General features: G+C 43.9%; 1 protein-coding gene across 1 annotated transcript in view; it reads left to right on the top strand.

Moving 5' to 3' along the window:
- Positions 1-17,755, top strand: part of LOC129694343 (protein WWC2-like) — a gene marked incomplete at its 5' end in the record, with an annotated part of 76,192 nt that overhangs the window by 42,869 nt on the left and 15,568 nt on the right. Inside the window, 5 exon segments of the mRNA XM_055631047.1 lie at positions 5,810-5,890; positions 8,158-8,244; positions 10,949-11,141; positions 13,348-13,512; positions 15,852-15,931. Coding sequence (XP_055487022.1) covers positions 5,810-5,890; positions 8,158-8,244; positions 10,949-11,141; positions 13,348-13,512; positions 15,852-15,931 — 606 coding nt within the window.

Genomic DNA, 17,755 nt, shown 5'->3' with positions numbered 1-17,755 from the left:
GTGACTGCCGATTTTTTTTTTGTTTATTTTATTTTATTAGAAGTAAGTACAGTCATATGGCACCAAAGTGCCTAATATATATTTTCATAATACATTTTATGCACAACTTCTTTTTTTTTTTTGTTACATTGAAAAAAGATTAGAATAAGAAAAAGAAGTTAGATAGTAAAGGATAGAAAGATGTGAAATATATAGTGTGTGAAGAAAGAAAACGAGTAAATGAAGAAAGTTGAGAGAGAAAATAGAGAAAAGAAAATAAAATAAAAAAGGAGATCATTATTTATAATCTTGACCAACCCTCGTCCAGTCCTGAAACAGTTATTTTTTACAATTGTGTTGCACCATATGATTCCAAAAAAACGACGAATGGAGACCAACTCGTTATGAATTGGTCTGATTTATCCATCAAGAGGAATCGCATTTCCTCAAGATGTGCGGTGTCCAACATACTTGCAATCCACATTTTAAGCGTTGGTATTGATGTACCCTTCCAAAATTTAAGTATTAATTTTTTTGCTATTATTAAACCATAGTTAAGGAATAGATTTTGAGATGTGTTCAATTTATTCCCATCTTCCATTACGCCAAATATAATCATTTCAGTATTAGATTCCATTCTTGTCTTAAATAATTTTGTAAATATTTCAAAAATATCATTCCAAAATCTATAACGTTTTATGCAGGAAACTAAGGAGTGTGTTATAGTTGCCTTTTGGGCTAGACATTTATCACAAGTGGCGGATATATTTGGATAAAATTTGTTCAATCTTGTTTTTGAATAATATAATCTATTTACAATTTTAAATTGAATTAGATTATGTCTTACATTAATTGAACATTTGTGAATATATATCAAGTATTTTTCCCATTTAACCTTCGTAATTTTTATCATTAATTCCCGTTCCCACTCTTCTCTAAGTACCTCTGTCGATGGTAGGTCTATATTAAGAATACTATTATATAAATATGATATTAATTTTTGTGAGTCAGCTTCAATATTCATTGCTTCTTCCAATAATTCAGGAGTTATTTTTTGATATCCTTGTATATATTTTTTCATGAAATCGCAAATCTGAAGATATTTAAAATATTGGTTGTTTTTCAAGTTAAAATTTAATTGTAATTGTTGGAATGATAATAGGTTTCCCATTTCGTACATATCCAGGATCCTTCTAATTCCGAAACTTTCCCATTGGTTATATGTCTTATCAATGAGATGGTTTAAATAAAGGGTTATTCGCTATTGGCATTAACAGTGATAGATTTCTTAATTTTAAAGATAATTTTATTTGTTTCCAAATTCTTATTGTACCATATATAATTGGGTTCTTCTTATATATTGTGTTATTCAGTTTTTAGGGAGAAAAGAGGATCGTTCCTATATTACAAGGATGACAATCCTCCTTCTCCATTTTTATCCATTCTGTCTGTTGTGTAGAACTATCCAACCAATAAATCATATTCTTAATATGCACTGCCCAGTAATAATACATAAAATTCAGAAGTGAAAGTCCCCAACCTCTTTTGGTTTACATGTGTTTTTTTGTGATTCTATGTGATCTATAGTCCCAAATATAATTAGTAATATTAGAGTCTAATTTAAAAAATATATATTTTGGTATATATACCAGTATAGACTGAAATAGGTATAGTAATTGTGGTAGGAAGATCATTTTTATTGCATTTATTCTACCTAATAATGATAAGGGAAGTGTTTTCCAAAATTTAATCAGCGTATTAAGTTTATTTAATAAAGGTATGAAATTAGCGTTGAATAATGCTTTATATTTTCTAGTAATCTGAATACCCAAATATTTAAATTTTTCTGTTGCGATTTTAAAGGGGAACTTCAATAAGTGTGTAGGTTCTTGAGGTTTTAATGTCATGATTTCACTTTTGTTCCAGTTTATTCTATATCCAGAAAAAGACCCAAATTCCTCTATTAAGTTTAATAAATTTGGTATGCTTGTTTGTGACTTTGTAATGTATAAAAGTATATCGTCTGCATATAATGAGATTTTATTCTTTGAGTCCCTGGTATTATAGCCCTGAATATTCGGATGAATTCTTATACTTTCAGCCAGGGGTTCTATCATAAGGGCAAATAGCAGGGGTGATAGTGCACATCCCTGCCTATTACCCCTTGATAGTTGAAATTTTTGAGATAACATGTTATTAGTTAAAATTCTTGCCATCGGTTTATCATATAATAATTTTACCCATGTTATAAAATTCTCTCCTATATTAAATTTTTGTAGTACTTTATATAAGTATTGCCACTCTACCTGATCAAATGCTTTCTCTGCATCCAAAGAAATAATTGATATATCTTCTTCCTCTACTTTATGCGAGTACATTATATTAAACAGACGTCTCAGATTATTAAATGAGTATCTTTTGGGTATAAACCCCGTTTGATCAGGGTTTATCAATTTACTAACATATTTGCTTAATCTTCTTGCTAAAATCTTTGCTATAATTTTCTGATCTGTATTTAAAAGTGATATAGCTGTACGAGCCTGGATCTTCTAAATCTTTATCTTTTTTTGGAACAAGCGTAATAGTTGATTCTGTTAGTGTTTCAGGTAGTTTGTTTTCTTTAAAAGATGGGAATATAAATTAAATAAATAAGGGGTCGTTATCTCATGAAATTTTTTATAAAATTCATTATTAAAACCATCTGGTCCCGGTGTCTTACCATTTTTCAACGATTTTATTGTTTCACCTATTTCTTTGATTGTAATTTGAGCTCCTAGTTCCTCTTGTTCCAAAGGGTCCAGTATTGGAAGATTACAGTTATCTAGAATTTTTTTTATTTTACTATCTTCTATTTTAATTTTAGATGTATATAAGTTTTGGTAAAATTGGGCAACACAATTATTAATATCTTTAGGTAGTATTAGTAATTCACCTTTCTCTGATTTAATTTTGGTTATAGTATTTTCCTTTTCTTGTGTTTTCAATTGGCGAGCTAAAAGCTTATGTGGTTTGTCACCAAACTCAAAATGTTCCTGTTTTGTAATTTGGAATAGTCTTATTACTCTTGCCGATAAAATTCGATTAAGTTTAAATGTCAGTAATATTATCTTATTGTGTTTATCTGTCGTGGAATCTTTGGCATTATCCAAATCTAACTATCTGATTTCTTGTGCTAACAACAGTTGTTCTGTCTTATTCTTTTTATTTTGAAAACTTTGATATGAAATTATAATTCCTCTCATAAATGCCTTAAAAGTTTCCCATAATAAAGAAGGCAAAGTACCTGGTATATCATTTGTATCGAAAAAAAGTTTCATTTGTTGTTTTAAATGTTGATAGCCTTGCACGTCATTTAAAATATGTGTATTAAACCTCCAAAAAAGTTTTTTACCCGGCATTCCCTCAAATTTTACTGAAAATGTCAACGGAGAGTGATCTGAGATACTACTAATGTGGTATGTTGGGTTGTTTGTATATGGAATTAATTTCATATCCACTAAAAAATAATCACTTCTTGAATAAGTTTTATGTACCGAAGAGTAAAACGAGTATTCCCTTCCGGATCTGGATTAGCAGATCTCCATACATCTATTATATTAGTTTTTTTTATATATGTATTTAGAAGTTCGCTAGTCTTAGATTTTAAATTACTCTGCTTTTGTTTTGCTGATTTATCTAGATATGAATCTAAAACACAGTTAAAGTCCCCCCCCTATTATCACATTTTGGTAATTAAACTCTGATATTATGTCAATAATTTTTTCAAAAAATTGGGGGTTATCAAAATTCGGAGCATAAATATTTATCAAAGTTAGTGGGGTTGCATAAATTTCACCCGAGACTATAATATACCTTCCCTCTTTATCTGATATGGTATTCTTTAATTTAAAAGGAATACCTTTCCTAATAAGAATAGCTGTACCCCTAGATTTAGAAGTAAATGAGGAGTAGTATGTTTGTCCTATCCAATTCGCCTTTAATCTTATTTGTGTTTGTTGTTTCATGTGTGTCTCCTGCAAAAACATTATGTCGCTTTTTAACGATTTTAGTTGGGCAAAGATTTTACCCCTCATAATTGGTTCGTTGGCACCCCTTATATTCCAACTACAAAATGTAATTCCTCCATTCTTTATTTGTCTATCGTCTTGCATTGTAAATCAAGGTAATATTCCTGAATCATATGGTGCAACCAAATACCTCAGAATTTTAGGACTTGGGTGGTCATCCCGGTTTATTAGATTTATATTGCATCTCCTTCTTGTAAAGTGCCTTAGAAAAAGAAAGAAAGAATGTGATATACAATTACTTTCAAAAAAATTAAACAGATAAAAATCTTGATTTTGCTTTAAAAAAAAAAAGGTGCTATATAAGGGAAGATACCTTAAGGACGAATAGCCATCAATGATGGCAAAAAATGTATCGACCTCTGTGATGTTGTTATACATTGAGCTCCTCCCCCTTGGTGAATCCTCATAAAAAGTTACATACCGTTTCATATTTTGTCTTTTCTTATATGAGTTTATCAAACCAGTGCCAGTGACAGCCGAGAGAAAAAATAAAAAAAATAAATTGTCGAGAGACATAAGGAGTAAAAAAAACCAAACCAAATATAGAACACAACATATACACGATTATATAAGTATATATGTCCTTCCAATTTATCCAATCTTAATCTAATCTAAATTTTCCATATATATCCACCCAGGATTCTTACATAATGTCCCATTCTATAACTACCATACATCATACAAGCCAGTACCAAAGGGTTAACTACTGTACCAGGTGCCAAGGGGTTAAACTTTGAGCTTTTCATCCAAGGTTGAATATAACCAAGCTCTCTGAATAACACATTCCAACGAGATAAGCTTTATAATTGTCTGGGTAGCTCGGCCATTTTCATCAGTTCAAAACTCTGTAAAAAGTTCCATCTTCTTTCCATGTCGGCAGCTTGCCCCGATGTTTTCTTAACGATGTCCTCTGCATACTTTAAAGCTTTTCCGGGATCTGCAAATGAGCGTTCAACGCCATTATAAGATACCTTCATTTTTCCGGGAAAGTAAATTCCATATCTTACTCCTGGGACATCCCTCAAAGTGTGTCTTGCCGGTGTAAACAATCTCATTTTCTGGACTACCTCGGGGGAGTAATCGCAAAATATTCGCACATTATCCCCACGATCTCTTATCAAATTCTTTATACTGCTTTTTCAGTTCTTTTAACTCACTGCAAGTATTATCAATTTTCTGAGAAAGTTTCTCCATGCTAGCCTCCATACTCTGCTTGTTACTCTCCATATGAGACTCCATACTTTGCATCTTCTCCAGTGTAATGTTGATTGTAGCAGTCATATCTAAAAGCATCTGCTTTACCTCCTTCTCCTTCTTGTCTCCTTTTGTTGCCATTTCAAGCAGAGACCCTTAGCTGTAAGATTCTTCTTCTTCTGAACGTTCTTCTGTCGTTTGCAGAGTATCCAATACTTTCTCGAGCTGAAGGTTGATAGTATTTTTCTCTGACGCCCTTGAACGATTATCTCTGCTCATTTAAACTCATTTAAACTCCCGATTTCACCATTAATCTCCCCGATTTTCACGTCACCTTCTGATGATATCACCCTTACACAACATCAGGCGACTCCGGTGAGTTTTCTTTTTAAATCGGTGCTGACTTAAAACGGCTTTTACAATTTTTTTTACGGGGGAGAAGCTCAATGCCGCGCCTTAATTCTCCATGATGCCGCCGGAAGTGACTGAGACTGCCGATTTTACCGTTACCAAGCCTCTCGGTTGTCTTGTTCACTTCATTCACTTAACTGTGACTATTCTACCGATAGGCCAAGTGAAACAGAAGATGCTATTTATGATGATGATGAGACTTCTCCATTGGAAGCAGTTCAAATCCAGATTGGATTGAAGTAAGAGACTTTAAAATTAAATTAGAGCAGTATTTGTGGCCGTTATTTCTTTATTGTGCTTTTTTGAAACAGATTCTAGATTATTAGCTATAAGAAGAATTTAGTTTACTTATTTAATTTTGAGATTCTGCACAGAATTAGGCCCTTTGGCAAACTGAGTCCGCGCCGACCAGCGATCCCCGTACACTCCTACACACACCAGGGACAATTTACAATTTTACCAAATTGCACAAGCTACAATCTTGTATGCCTTTGGAGCGTGAGAGAAAACCCACAGGGAGAACGTACAAACTCTGTACAAACGGCACCTGTAGTCAGGTCTCTGGCATTGTAAGGCAGCAACACTACCGCTGCACTACCGTGCCGCACAATTTAGTTTAGTTTAATTTAGAGATACAGCGTGGAAACAGGCCCTTCGGCCCAACTGCGATTACCCGTTCACACAGGTTCTATGTTATCCCAGAAGAAGACACAATGTACTGGAGTAATGGGCCTGTCCCACTTGGCGATTTTTTAGGCAACTGCCGGCGACTGTATTAGTCGTAGTGGGTCGCCAAAAAAACCGGCGGCAACCTACGTCAATCTGGCGACAACCTACGACAGCGCCTACATCAGGAGAAGTCAAGCTACGCTCATTGGCGTCAAGCCGACTGTCGCCGAAAAGTTCTCAACATGTTGAAATTTTAGCGGCGACCAGAAAGACGCTACGGCTTTTTGTGCGACTGAGGAGACGACTCCCGGTGACCACCGGCGAACATGTGGCGACAAACTAGTCGCATGCAGTTGCCTAAAAAATCGCCTAAGTGGGACAGGCCCATTACTCAGCAGCGCAGTTCTCTGGAGAACTGTATTCAGGCACTTTCTGGTGTCGTCCACTGTGTAGACTGATGCAAAATAGATAGTTAACTCCTCTGCCATTTCTTTATTCCCCATTATTAATTCTCCTCCATCATTCTCCAGTGGCCCAACGTCCACTCTTGCCTCTTTCTGACTCTTTGTAAAAGTGAAGAAACTCTTGCTATCCTCTTTTACATTAGACAATGGACAATAGGTGCAGGAGTAGGCCATTCGGCCCTTCGAGCCAGCACCGCCATTCAATGCGATCATAGCTGATCATCCCCAATCACCCCGTTCCTGCCTTCTCCCCATATCCCCTGACTCCGCTATTTTTAAGAGCCCTATCTAGCTCTCTCTTGAAAGCATCCAGAGAACTGGCCTCGTCTGCCCTCTGAGGCAGAGATTTTCACAGACTCACCACTCTCTGTGAGAGAAAATGTTTCCTTGTCTCCGTTCTAAATGGCTTACTCCTTATTCTTAAACTATAGCCCTTGGTTCTGGAGATGATCCTGCATCTTCCGGATTATTCCCAGATATTTCTGCCATTGTGATTCCACCGTCACCCCTGCTTGGGTCCCTTTCCACTCAACTTTGGCCAGCTCCTCCCTCACGCCTCTGTGGTCCCCTTTGCTCAGCTGTAATACTGAGCGTCACTGGTTGAGGAGAGACCCGATCGATTGCCAGCGGCATTGATAGGGTGGAGGGGCAGAACCTTTTCCCTCGGGAGAAAATGTCAAAGGACAGAAAGCACGGCATAAAGGTGAGAGGAACAAAGTTTAGGAGAGATGTACAAAGGAAAGTTTACTGGACAGAGAGTGATGGGTGCCTTGTAGACGCAGTCAGGGATGGTGGTGAAGGAAAATACAACAGTGGCGTTAAAGAGGCATTTAAATAGACGCACGGAGGTTTCGGGTCAGGACCCTTCTTCAGACTGAACCCCTTTCCACCCCATCCCTGCAATTGGTCTGTTGAAGGGTCCCGACACGAAACGTCACCCATACATGTTCTCCAAAGATGCTGCCTGACCTGTTGATTTACTCCAGCACTCTGTCTTGCCTTGAGTTTACAGTTTAGTTTACTGTCACGTGTACCGAGGTACAGTGAAAAGTTTTGTTGCACGCTATCCAGTCAGCGGAAAGACAATATATGATTACAAACGAGCCGTCCACAGTGTACAGATACATGATAAGGGAATAACATTTAGAGCAAGGTACAACCTCAGATAGTCTGAGTGTCACCAATGAGGTAGATAGTAGTTCAGCACCACTCTCTAGTTGTGGTAGGATGGTTCAGACTCTCGATAGGTGATGTTTCGGGCCGGTTCGAATTCTGAATGGTGTGGTTTGTTATTACCTCTGTGTTAGTTTTGCCTGCCGTCTATTTCTCTTTGCTGAAATATCTGCCATTTTATAATATCTTGGCTGCCACAGGTATGATCCCAACCATGGAAGCTTCATCATAATTCTGATACAACTGAGGAATCTGACTGCTTTGCTTCTGCCTACTGGGTGTAAAGTGTAAGTACTGACTGACCTACTGACTGAATCGACGAATACTTTATTATCACAGTGGGAATCTTTGTTTTGCACACATAGGTATGCAAAGAGCCGCCACCTAAAGGGCCTGTCCCACTTACGCGACCTTGGCTCGCAAATTACACAACCTTGTGATCGCTTGAGGCGTACGGGCACCGTATGTCCGCGCGGGGCCGGTCCCCACTTAGAAGCGCGGAATTGTGCGGGGATGGGTCCTGAGACCGGGCTCCAAAATTCTGGCAGTGGCCAAAATCTTCGCTCGCCAACGGCCTGTCGGCACGCAGGTGCATTGCGGTCGTACGCAGCGTCTTGATGTCGTACGCAGCGTCTTGACGACGTACGCCTAGCGCTTGGCGTTGTGCGATGACGTCACCGCGTGGCATTGCATGATGACGTCACCGCGTGGCGTTGCGTGATGACGTCACCGCCCAACGCCGTGCGACGCCCAAATTAAGTCGGCCCGCCTCCTGCCCAGCTGATTGGTAAGTATGACGCAAATGACATCACGCGTGTACTTAGCATGAACTTTGTGTGAACTCCGCTTCCGTTTGGTCACGCCAAACGCATGCAATCGCATGCAAGTGGGACAGGCCCTTTAAGGCTGCAGACAAAGATACAAAGTATCCCATTTAGTCCCCAATAGTCCCCCTTAGTTCTCCAAGCCAGGTTTATTTTTTCTCAGCTGCTCGCTGTGAAAACCTCACTCACCCCACACCTGAGCGACGCGCTGGCACCAACAGGCCCTCGCTCTGACCCCCCCCCCCCCCCCCCCCCCCCCCCCACAGCTCCGCGCCTCACTCACCCACCCACACCTGACCTCTCCGCTCAGTCCATCTTAACCAACCCGATATCCTGGTGGCTCAGCGCTTCAACTCCCCCTCCCAGTCCCAATCTGACCTTTCTATCCTGGGCCTCCTTCAGACTGAAGAAGGGTTTCGACCTGAGACGTTGCCTATTTCCTTTGCTCCATTATCATGTAGATGGCTCGATCGTAATCATGTATTGTCTTTCCACTGACTGGATAGCACTCAACAAAAGCTTTTCACTGTACCTCGATACTTACTTACTTAGACTTAGTTCCTCCCACACTGTTGAGTGCATTGGGCAGCAAGCTTTCGCCATTCTGTTCGGTTATGTGCAACGTCTTCCACCCTCGATAGGTTAGCATCCCGGGCTTCCAAATCCTTCTGGAATTTTCGCCTCCATGTGAGTTTTGGTCGGCCTCTTTTCCTTCTTCCGTCAGCTTGCCGTGTCATTGCTATCTCAGGTGCACGTTCTGGTGACATTCTGAGTACATGTCCTGCAGATTTCATCCTGCGTCCCTCTATGTCCTGGCTGAGAGGCTTTGTTGCAGTTTCCCGATAGATCTCCTCGTATGTGACATGGTCTCTGTAGCGAGTCTTCAGGATCATCCTCGGGCAAGGTTGTTGGACGTTGGTAAACAGGGCCGGCCTTAGGAGGTGCGGGGCCCAATTGGGAACAATTTTGGTGAACCCCAGTTTCCCAGCCAAGGTCTGTAGAATCATAGAAATATAATTAAAGTCTATTATAGACTTTATATCTCTATGGTAGAATGGAAAGTAATCAAAATGTGCGCTTAAAAAGTGCCTGCGACTTAATGGACCAAACAGATTAAGCTACATTTTAATGTAAAATTGCATACATGCAAGCCTACAAGTAACAAACAAAATGTGTAGATCGCCTCTGAAAAGTACATAGTTACAATACCACTTGTTTTAGTGACTGAAATGAAAAACAAATTAATTGACTAGATCCTGGAAAACCAATAACTATTGGCGTAAAACCAGTCCAGGCATTAACTTTTGGACTTCAGCCCCATCCTACCCTTTGAGATTCTACCACATCCTAACTTAGTTGTGTGTGTGTTGGTTGTCTGTGTGTGATGTGTGTGTGGGAGGAAAGGAGAGAAGGGAGGGAGAATGGGAATGAGGGAATGGAAAAGAGAGAGAGGAAGGAGGGAGGGGAAGAGAGGAGGAAAAAACGGGAGGGAGGGAAGGGGAGGAGAGGAGGGAAGAACGGAAGGGAGGGAGGGAAGGGGAGGAGAGAAGAACGGAAGTGAGGGAGGGGAGGGGAGGAGAGGAGGGAAGAAGGTAAAGGAGGGATAGAAGGGGAGGAGAGAAGGGAGGGAGAGGGCCAGCGGCGGGAGCGGATGCCGGGGTCTGGGCGGACGGGTGTGAGCTGGGGCCAGGGTTTGTAAATGTTGTTCCAACCTCGGCCCAGCCCTCCGTGTATTGTTCACTGTGTCTGCCCAGGGAGAGAAAGGGGTAGAGCCGGAGCTGTGTGCGTGTAGCACGGCGACTGGAGGGGCGGGAGCGCTGCCCCGGGACCGTGAGGGAACGAACCTCCCACCTCCCCCTTCTCCATTCCCCCCTTACACTCCCTCCCCTTCTACCCCTTTCTTCCCCCACCACCCCTCTACTCTCTCTCTACCCCTCTCCCCTCCCTCCACCCGGGGTAGATCTACCTGAGCCGAGAGTAGATTATGCTGGTGCGGGGCCCCCATTAGTTGCAGGGCCCAATTGGGAGCAATCGATCCAATCGGCGTAAGGCTGGCCTTGTTGATACACCTCGGTACACGTGACGATGAACGGAACGGAACGGAACGAAACAACTCCACGACCGCCGGCGAAGTTTTAACCACTCACTCGCTCGCTCGATCTCGCAGGTACGTCAGAGCAGCGCTGCTCCCCAGCCCGAGCGACTCCAGCAGCCTGTTTCGCACCAAGGTCCAGAGTGTCGCCCGGACTCTGGTCCTCAGGGAGGTGTTCAGGGTGGACATCGCCCGGGCCGCTCTGCGCCAGAAGACGCTGCGAGTGGACGTGTGCACCGTGGGCGAGGCGCGGTTGGACGACTGTCTGGTAAGGGATGGATGAGGCTCGACCAACATTCGTGCTATTGAGGGAGTGCAGCGTAGGTTTACAAGGTTAATTCCCGGGATGGCGGGACTGTCATATGCTGAGAGAATGGAGCAGCTGGGCTTGTACACTCTGGAGTTTAAAAGGATGAGAGGAGATCTCATTGAAACATATAATATTATTAAGGGTTTGGACACGCTAGGAGCAGGAAACATGTTCCCGATGTTGGGGGAGTCCAGAACCAGGGGCCACAGTTTAAGAATAAGGAGTAAGCCATTTAGAACGCAGATGAGGAAATACCTTTTCACACAGAGAGTGGTGAGTCTGTGGAATTCTCTGCCTCAGAGGGCGGTGGAGGCGGGTTCTCTGGATGCTTTCAAGAGAGAGCTAGATAGGGCTCTTAACGATAGCAGAGTTAGGGGATATGGGGAGAAGGCAGTAACAGGGTACTGATTGGGGATGATCAGCCATGATCACATTGAAAGGCGGTGCTGGCTCGAAGGGCCGAATGGCCTACTCCTGCACCTATTGCCTAGTATTTACCGTATAAAACAAATGAGGCAGCGGCACGGTGGCGCAGCGGTAGAGTTGCTGCCGTACAGCGCTTACAGTGACAGATTCGATCCGGACTACGGGTGCTGTCTGTACGGGCTTTGTGCGTTCTCCCCGTGACCTGCGTGGGTTTTCACCTGGATCTTCGGATTCCACCCACACTCCAAAGACGTACAGGTTTGTTGGTCAAGGTAGACACAAAATGCTGGAGACTGCAAAGTTATTCAGACTGAAGAATGGTCCCGACCCGAAATGTCACCCGTTCCTTCTCCCCAGAGATGCTGCCGGCCCCGCTGAGTTACTCCAACATTTTGTGTCTATCTTCAATTTTAACCAACATCTTCATAATCTTCACCATGGCCTTCATAACAAGAGGAGTCGAGGATTGCAGCAAAGAGGTCCTTCTGCAGTTGTACAGGGCCCTAGTGAGACCACACCTGGAGTATTGTGTGCAGTTTTGGTCCCCTAATTTGAGGAAAGACATTCTTGCTATTGAGGGAGTGCAGCGTGGGTTTACAAGGTTAATTCTCGAGATGGCGGGACTGTCATATGCTGAGAGAATGGAGCAGCTGGGCTTGTACACTCTGGAGTTTAGAAGGATGAGAGGGTATCTTATTGAAACATATAATATTATTAAGAGTTTGGACACGCTAGAGGCAGGAAACATGTTCTCGATGTTGGGGGAGTCCAGAACCAGGGGCCACAGTCTAAGAATATGGGGCAAGCCATTTAGAACTGAGACGAGGAAACACTTTTTCCTACAGAGATGTGAATCTGTGGAAATCTCTGCCTCAGAGGGCAGTGGAGGCCGGTTCTCTGGATGCTTTCAAGAGAGAGCTAGATAGGGCTCTTAAAGATAGCGGAGTCAGGGGATATGGAGAGAGGGCAGGAACGGGGTACTGATTGTGGATGATCAGCCATGATCACATTGAATGGCGGTACTGGGTCGAAGGGCCGAATGGCCTATTCCTGCACCTATTGTCTGTTGTCTATTGTTTATTGTCTATTATCTGCAGTTTCTTCCAATGCAGGTTTGTAGGTTAATTGGCTCGGTATATGAATGTAAAAAGGATGTGTGGAGGTCGCTGGTCGGCGCAGGCTCGGTGGGCCGAAGGGCCTGCTTCTGCGCTGCATCTCCAAACTAAACTAAAAGTTGAAGACACAAAGTGCTGGACTAACTCAGCAGGTCAGGCAGCATTTTTTAGTTCAGTTTGGAGATACAGCGCGGAGATGGTCCACGCGGTCTGGTGATCCCCGCACACTAGCTCTATCCTACACACACTAGGTCGTGGTGAGAAAGTACAAACTCCAGCACCCTTGGTCAGAATGTTTAAGAAAGAACTGCAGATGCAGGAAAAATCGAACATGGACAAAATTGCTGGAGAAGCTCAGCAGGTGAGGCAGCATCTATGGAGTGAAGGAATAGGTGACATTTGGGGTCGAGACCCTTCTTCAGACTTGGACGTCGCCGATTTCCTTCGCTCCATAGATGCTGCCTCACCCGCCGAGTTTCTCCAGCAGTTTTGTCCACCTTCTGCACCCGTAGTCGGGATGGAACGCCGTGAGGCAGCAACTCTACCGCTGCGCCAAACCGTGCCAAACTGATCAACTCTTCAAGTTGACAATCCCCTCATGTGTGTCTTTCTCTCTCCCAAAGGCCGCCACCCAGATCAGCCTGGCCGACCACGGCAGCGGAGGGGATATGTCCACGTGCTGGTACAACATGCTGCTCTACAAGAACGTGGACATTCAACACAGCTGCAGCAAGGCACAGAGAAGGGGTACCTCCCTCGCGTCACAGCCTTGCCGCACTCTGGACAAGGTACAAGGTCACAATAGAGTGGCTGGAAACTTCAATGGGTCAATGGTGCCCTCTTCATCACATTGTCCACGTGAAATTCTCCTAGCGTATTTACACATGCCGCCATATTTTTCCGGCACTTCGAAAGTACAAAGTTCGATCCAAACACACTGTTACCAGGACTTTAGGCGGTAGATCGCCATCAGTGGTCACCAATCTCCCAATGAGAGTTACATAGTGATGAATGAATGAATGAATAAGTAGTCACATACAAGGAATTTGCCTTGGTGCTCCGCCCACGTGACAACATGACCGACAGTGACAGTTAGGAATGACACACAAAACATTAAACGTTGCCTGGTACAGTGTGGAAACAGGCCCTTCGGCCCGACTTGTCCACACCGACCAACAATGTCCCATCCACACTAGTCCCACCTGCCGCGTTTGGCCAATATCCCTCTAAACTTGTCCTAACCATGTACCTGTCCAAATGTCTTTTCAATGTTGCGATAGTCCCTGCCTCAACGACCTCTTCGGGCAGCTCTTTCCGTACACCCACCACCCTTTGCGTCCCACCTGCCCGCATTTGACCCATATCCTTCCAAGCATATCCATGTACCCGTCCGAACATCCAAGCTTTGTGAAAGTACTTGTCTCAACTCCTTCCTTTGGCGAAGATTGGCACAAAAAGCTGGAGTAACTCAGCGGATCAGGCAGCATACTATCTTTGGTTTAAAACCAGCATCTGCAGTTCCTTCCTGTACCTCAGCTTGTACCATACAACCACTGTGTGAAAACGTTACCCCTCAGATTCCTATTCAATCTTTCCCCCCTCACCTTAAACCTATGTCCTCCAGTTCTCGATTCCCCTACTCTGGCCAATAGACAATAGATAATAGACAACAGGTGCAGGAGTAGGCCATTCGGCCCTTCGAGCCCGCAACACCATTCAATGTGATCATGGCTGATCGTCCACAATCAGTACCCCGTTCCTGCCTTCTCTCCATATCCCGTAACTCCGCTATCCCTAAGAGCTCTATCTAACTCTCTCTTGAACGTATCCAGAGAACCAGCCTCCACCACCCTCTGAGGCAGAGAATTCCACAGCCTCACCACTCTCTGTGTGTAAACGTTTTTCCATTTCTAAATGGCTAACCCCTTATTCTTAAACTGTGGCCCCTGGTTCTGGACTCCCCCAACATCGGGAACATGTTTCCTGCCTCTAGCATGTCCAAACCCTTAATAATCTTATATGTTTCAATAAGATGCCCTCTCATCCTTCTAAACTCCAGAGTGTACAAGCCCAGCCGTTCCATTCTCTCAGCATATGACAGTCCCGCCATCCCGGAAATTAACCTGGTGAAATTCAACTGCATCTAATTCACCTCATCTATTCAATCAGTGTCCGATTCCAATCTATCAGTGACAGTACAAAATTCTACTTGAAAGAAAAAAGAATTAAGCTCCTTAAATGCCTTGAATTGTTTTTGCTTTGTCAGGGTGTTGAATCTGTGGAATTCATTGCCACAAACGGCTGTGGAGGCCGTCAATGGGTGTTCTTAAGGCATAGATAGTTTCTTGATTGGTAAGGATGTCAGGGTTTATGGGGAGAAGGCAGGAGAATGGGGTTAGGAGGGAGAGATAGACATTAGACAATAGGTGCAGGAGTAGGTTATTCGGCCCTTCGAGCCAGCACTGTCATTCAATGTGATCATGGCTGATCATCCACAATCAGTACCCCGTTCCTGCCTTCTCCCCATATCCCCTGACCCCGCTATCTCTAAGAGCCCTTTCTAGCTCTCTCTTGAAAGTATCCAGAGAACCGGCCTCCACCGCCCTCTGAGGCAGAGAATTCCACAGACTCATCACTCTCTGTGAGCAAAACACTCGTCTACACTTCTAAATGGCTTACTCCTTATTCTTAAACTATGGCCCCTGGTTCTGGACTCCCCCAACATCGGGAACATGTTTCCTGCCTCTATCGTGTCCAAACCCTTAATGGCGGAGTAGACTTGATGGGGCTAATTCTGCTTTAGTTTAAGAATAAGGAGAAAGCCATTTAGAACGGAGATGAGGAAACACTTTTTCTCACAGAGAGTGGTGAGTCTGTGGAATTCTCTGCCTCAGAGGGCGGTGGAGGCCGGTTCTCTGGATGCTATCAAGAGAGAGCTAGATAGAGCTCTTAAAGAAAGCGGAGTCGGGGGATATGGGGAGAAGGCAGGAACGGGGTACTGATTGGGGATGATCAGCCATGATCACATTGAATGGCGGTGCTGGCTCGAAGGGCCGGATGGCCTACTCCTGCACCTATTGTCTATTGTCTATTGACCTTATGAACTTTCTTCTCTTGATTCCAACAGGATGCAGTGTCTGTCCTGCTGGAGAGAATGTCTGTGGAGCTCCTGGCAGTGGAGAAGGAGTTGGTGACACCGGACAGAGGGTGAGTCTCAGACGAGGAGTGGTACTGTAATCCTAGTGGCACTATCATTATATTTCTTTATCTTTCCAGTGGAACTGATTTCCATCAGTCATCACCAGACTCGCAACCGAACGTTGAACAGACTTGGATTACTTTCAGTTCAGTTCGGTTTAGTTTAGTATCATGTGTACCGAGGTACAGTGAAAAGCTTTTGTTGCACGCTAACCAGTCAGCGGAAAGGCAATACATGATTGCAATCATGGCCACAGTTTAAGAATAAGGAGTAAGCCATTTAGAACGGAGACGAGGAAACACATTTTCTCACAGAGAGTGGTGAGTCTGTGGAATTCTCTGCCTCAGAGGGCGGTGGAGGCCGGTTCTCTGGATATTTTCAAGAGAGAGCCAGATAGGGCTCTTAAGAATAAACAATAGACAATAGACAATAGGTGCAGGAGTATGCCATTCGGCCCTTCGAGCCAGCACCGCCATTTAATGTGATCATGGCTGATCATCCCCAATCAGTACCCCGTTCCTTCCTTCTCTCCATATCCCCTGACTCCACTATTTTTAAGAGCCCTATCTAACTCTCTCTTGAAAGTATCCAGAGTCAGGGGGTATGGCGTCAGGGGATATGGGGAGAAGGCAGGAACGGGGTACTGATTGTGGATGATCAGCCATGATCAGATTGAATGGCAGTGCTGGCTCGAAGGGCCGAATGGCCTACTCCTGCACCTATTGTCTATTGTCTATTACAATCGAGCCATTCACAGGGTACAGATACATGATAAGGAAATAACATTTAGTGCAAGGTAAAGCCAGCAAAGTCCGATCAAGGATAGTCCGAGGGTCACCAATGAGGTAGATAGTAGTTCAGCACTGCTCTCTGGTTGTGGTAGGATGGTTCAGTTGCCTGATAACAGCTGGGAAGAAACAGTCCCTGAATCTGGGACTTTTATACCTCTCGCCCGATGGGAGAGGGGAGAAGAGGGAGTGGCCAGGGTGCGACTGGTCCTTGATGATGCTGCTGGCCTTGCCGAGGCAGCGTGAGGTGTAGATGGAGTCAATGGAAGGGAGGTTGGTTTGTGCGATGGTCATCTTTCTTTCTTTGGAACAGCAGACGCTGTGTGGGGGACCTGTATATAAACTTATGAGACAGTCGAAACCTTTTCCCCGGGGTGGAAATGTCTCGCACTAAATTTTATTTTTGTTTAGAAAAACATACAAGGAACCGCCCTATAAACCCACTGACTCCCATGGCTATCTGGACTACACTTCTTCCCACCCTGTTTCCTTAAAGACTCCATCCCCTACTCCCAATTACTCCGTATACACCGCAACTGCTCCCAAGATGAGGTGTTCCACACCAGGGCATCTGAAATGTCCTCATTCTTCAGGGAACGGGGATTCCCCTCTCTACTATAGATGAGGCTCTCACCAGAGTCTCTTCTATACCCCATAACTCTACCCTCACACCCCATCCACCCCCACTCGTAACAAGGGCAGAGTCCCCCTTGTCCTCACCTTCCACCCCACCAGCCGTCACATACAACAAAAAATCCTCCGACATTTTCGCCACCTCCAACGGGATCCCACATCTTCCCATCTCCCCCCCCATCTGCTTTCCACAGAGACCACTCCCTCCGGCACGGTCTGGTCAATTTGTCCCTTCCCACCCGCACCACCCCCTCCCCGGGCACTTTCCGTTGCAACTGCAGGAAATGCTACACTTGTTGCTTTACCTCCCCCCTTGACTCCATCCAAGGACCCAAGCAGTCGTTCCAGGTACGGCAGAGGTTCACCTGCATCTCCTCCAACCTCATCTATTGCATCCGCTGCTTTAGATGT

The sequence above is a fragment of the Leucoraja erinacea genome, unplaced genomic scaffold (assembly GCF_028641065.1).
Source record: "Leucoraja erinacea ecotype New England unplaced genomic scaffold, Leri_hhj_1 Leri_631S, whole genome shotgun sequence".
Lineage (NCBI taxonomy): Eukaryota > Metazoa > Chordata > Chondrichthyes > Rajiformes > Rajidae > Leucoraja > Leucoraja erinaceus.
This window is presented reverse-complemented; position numbering and strand designations above follow the sequence as displayed.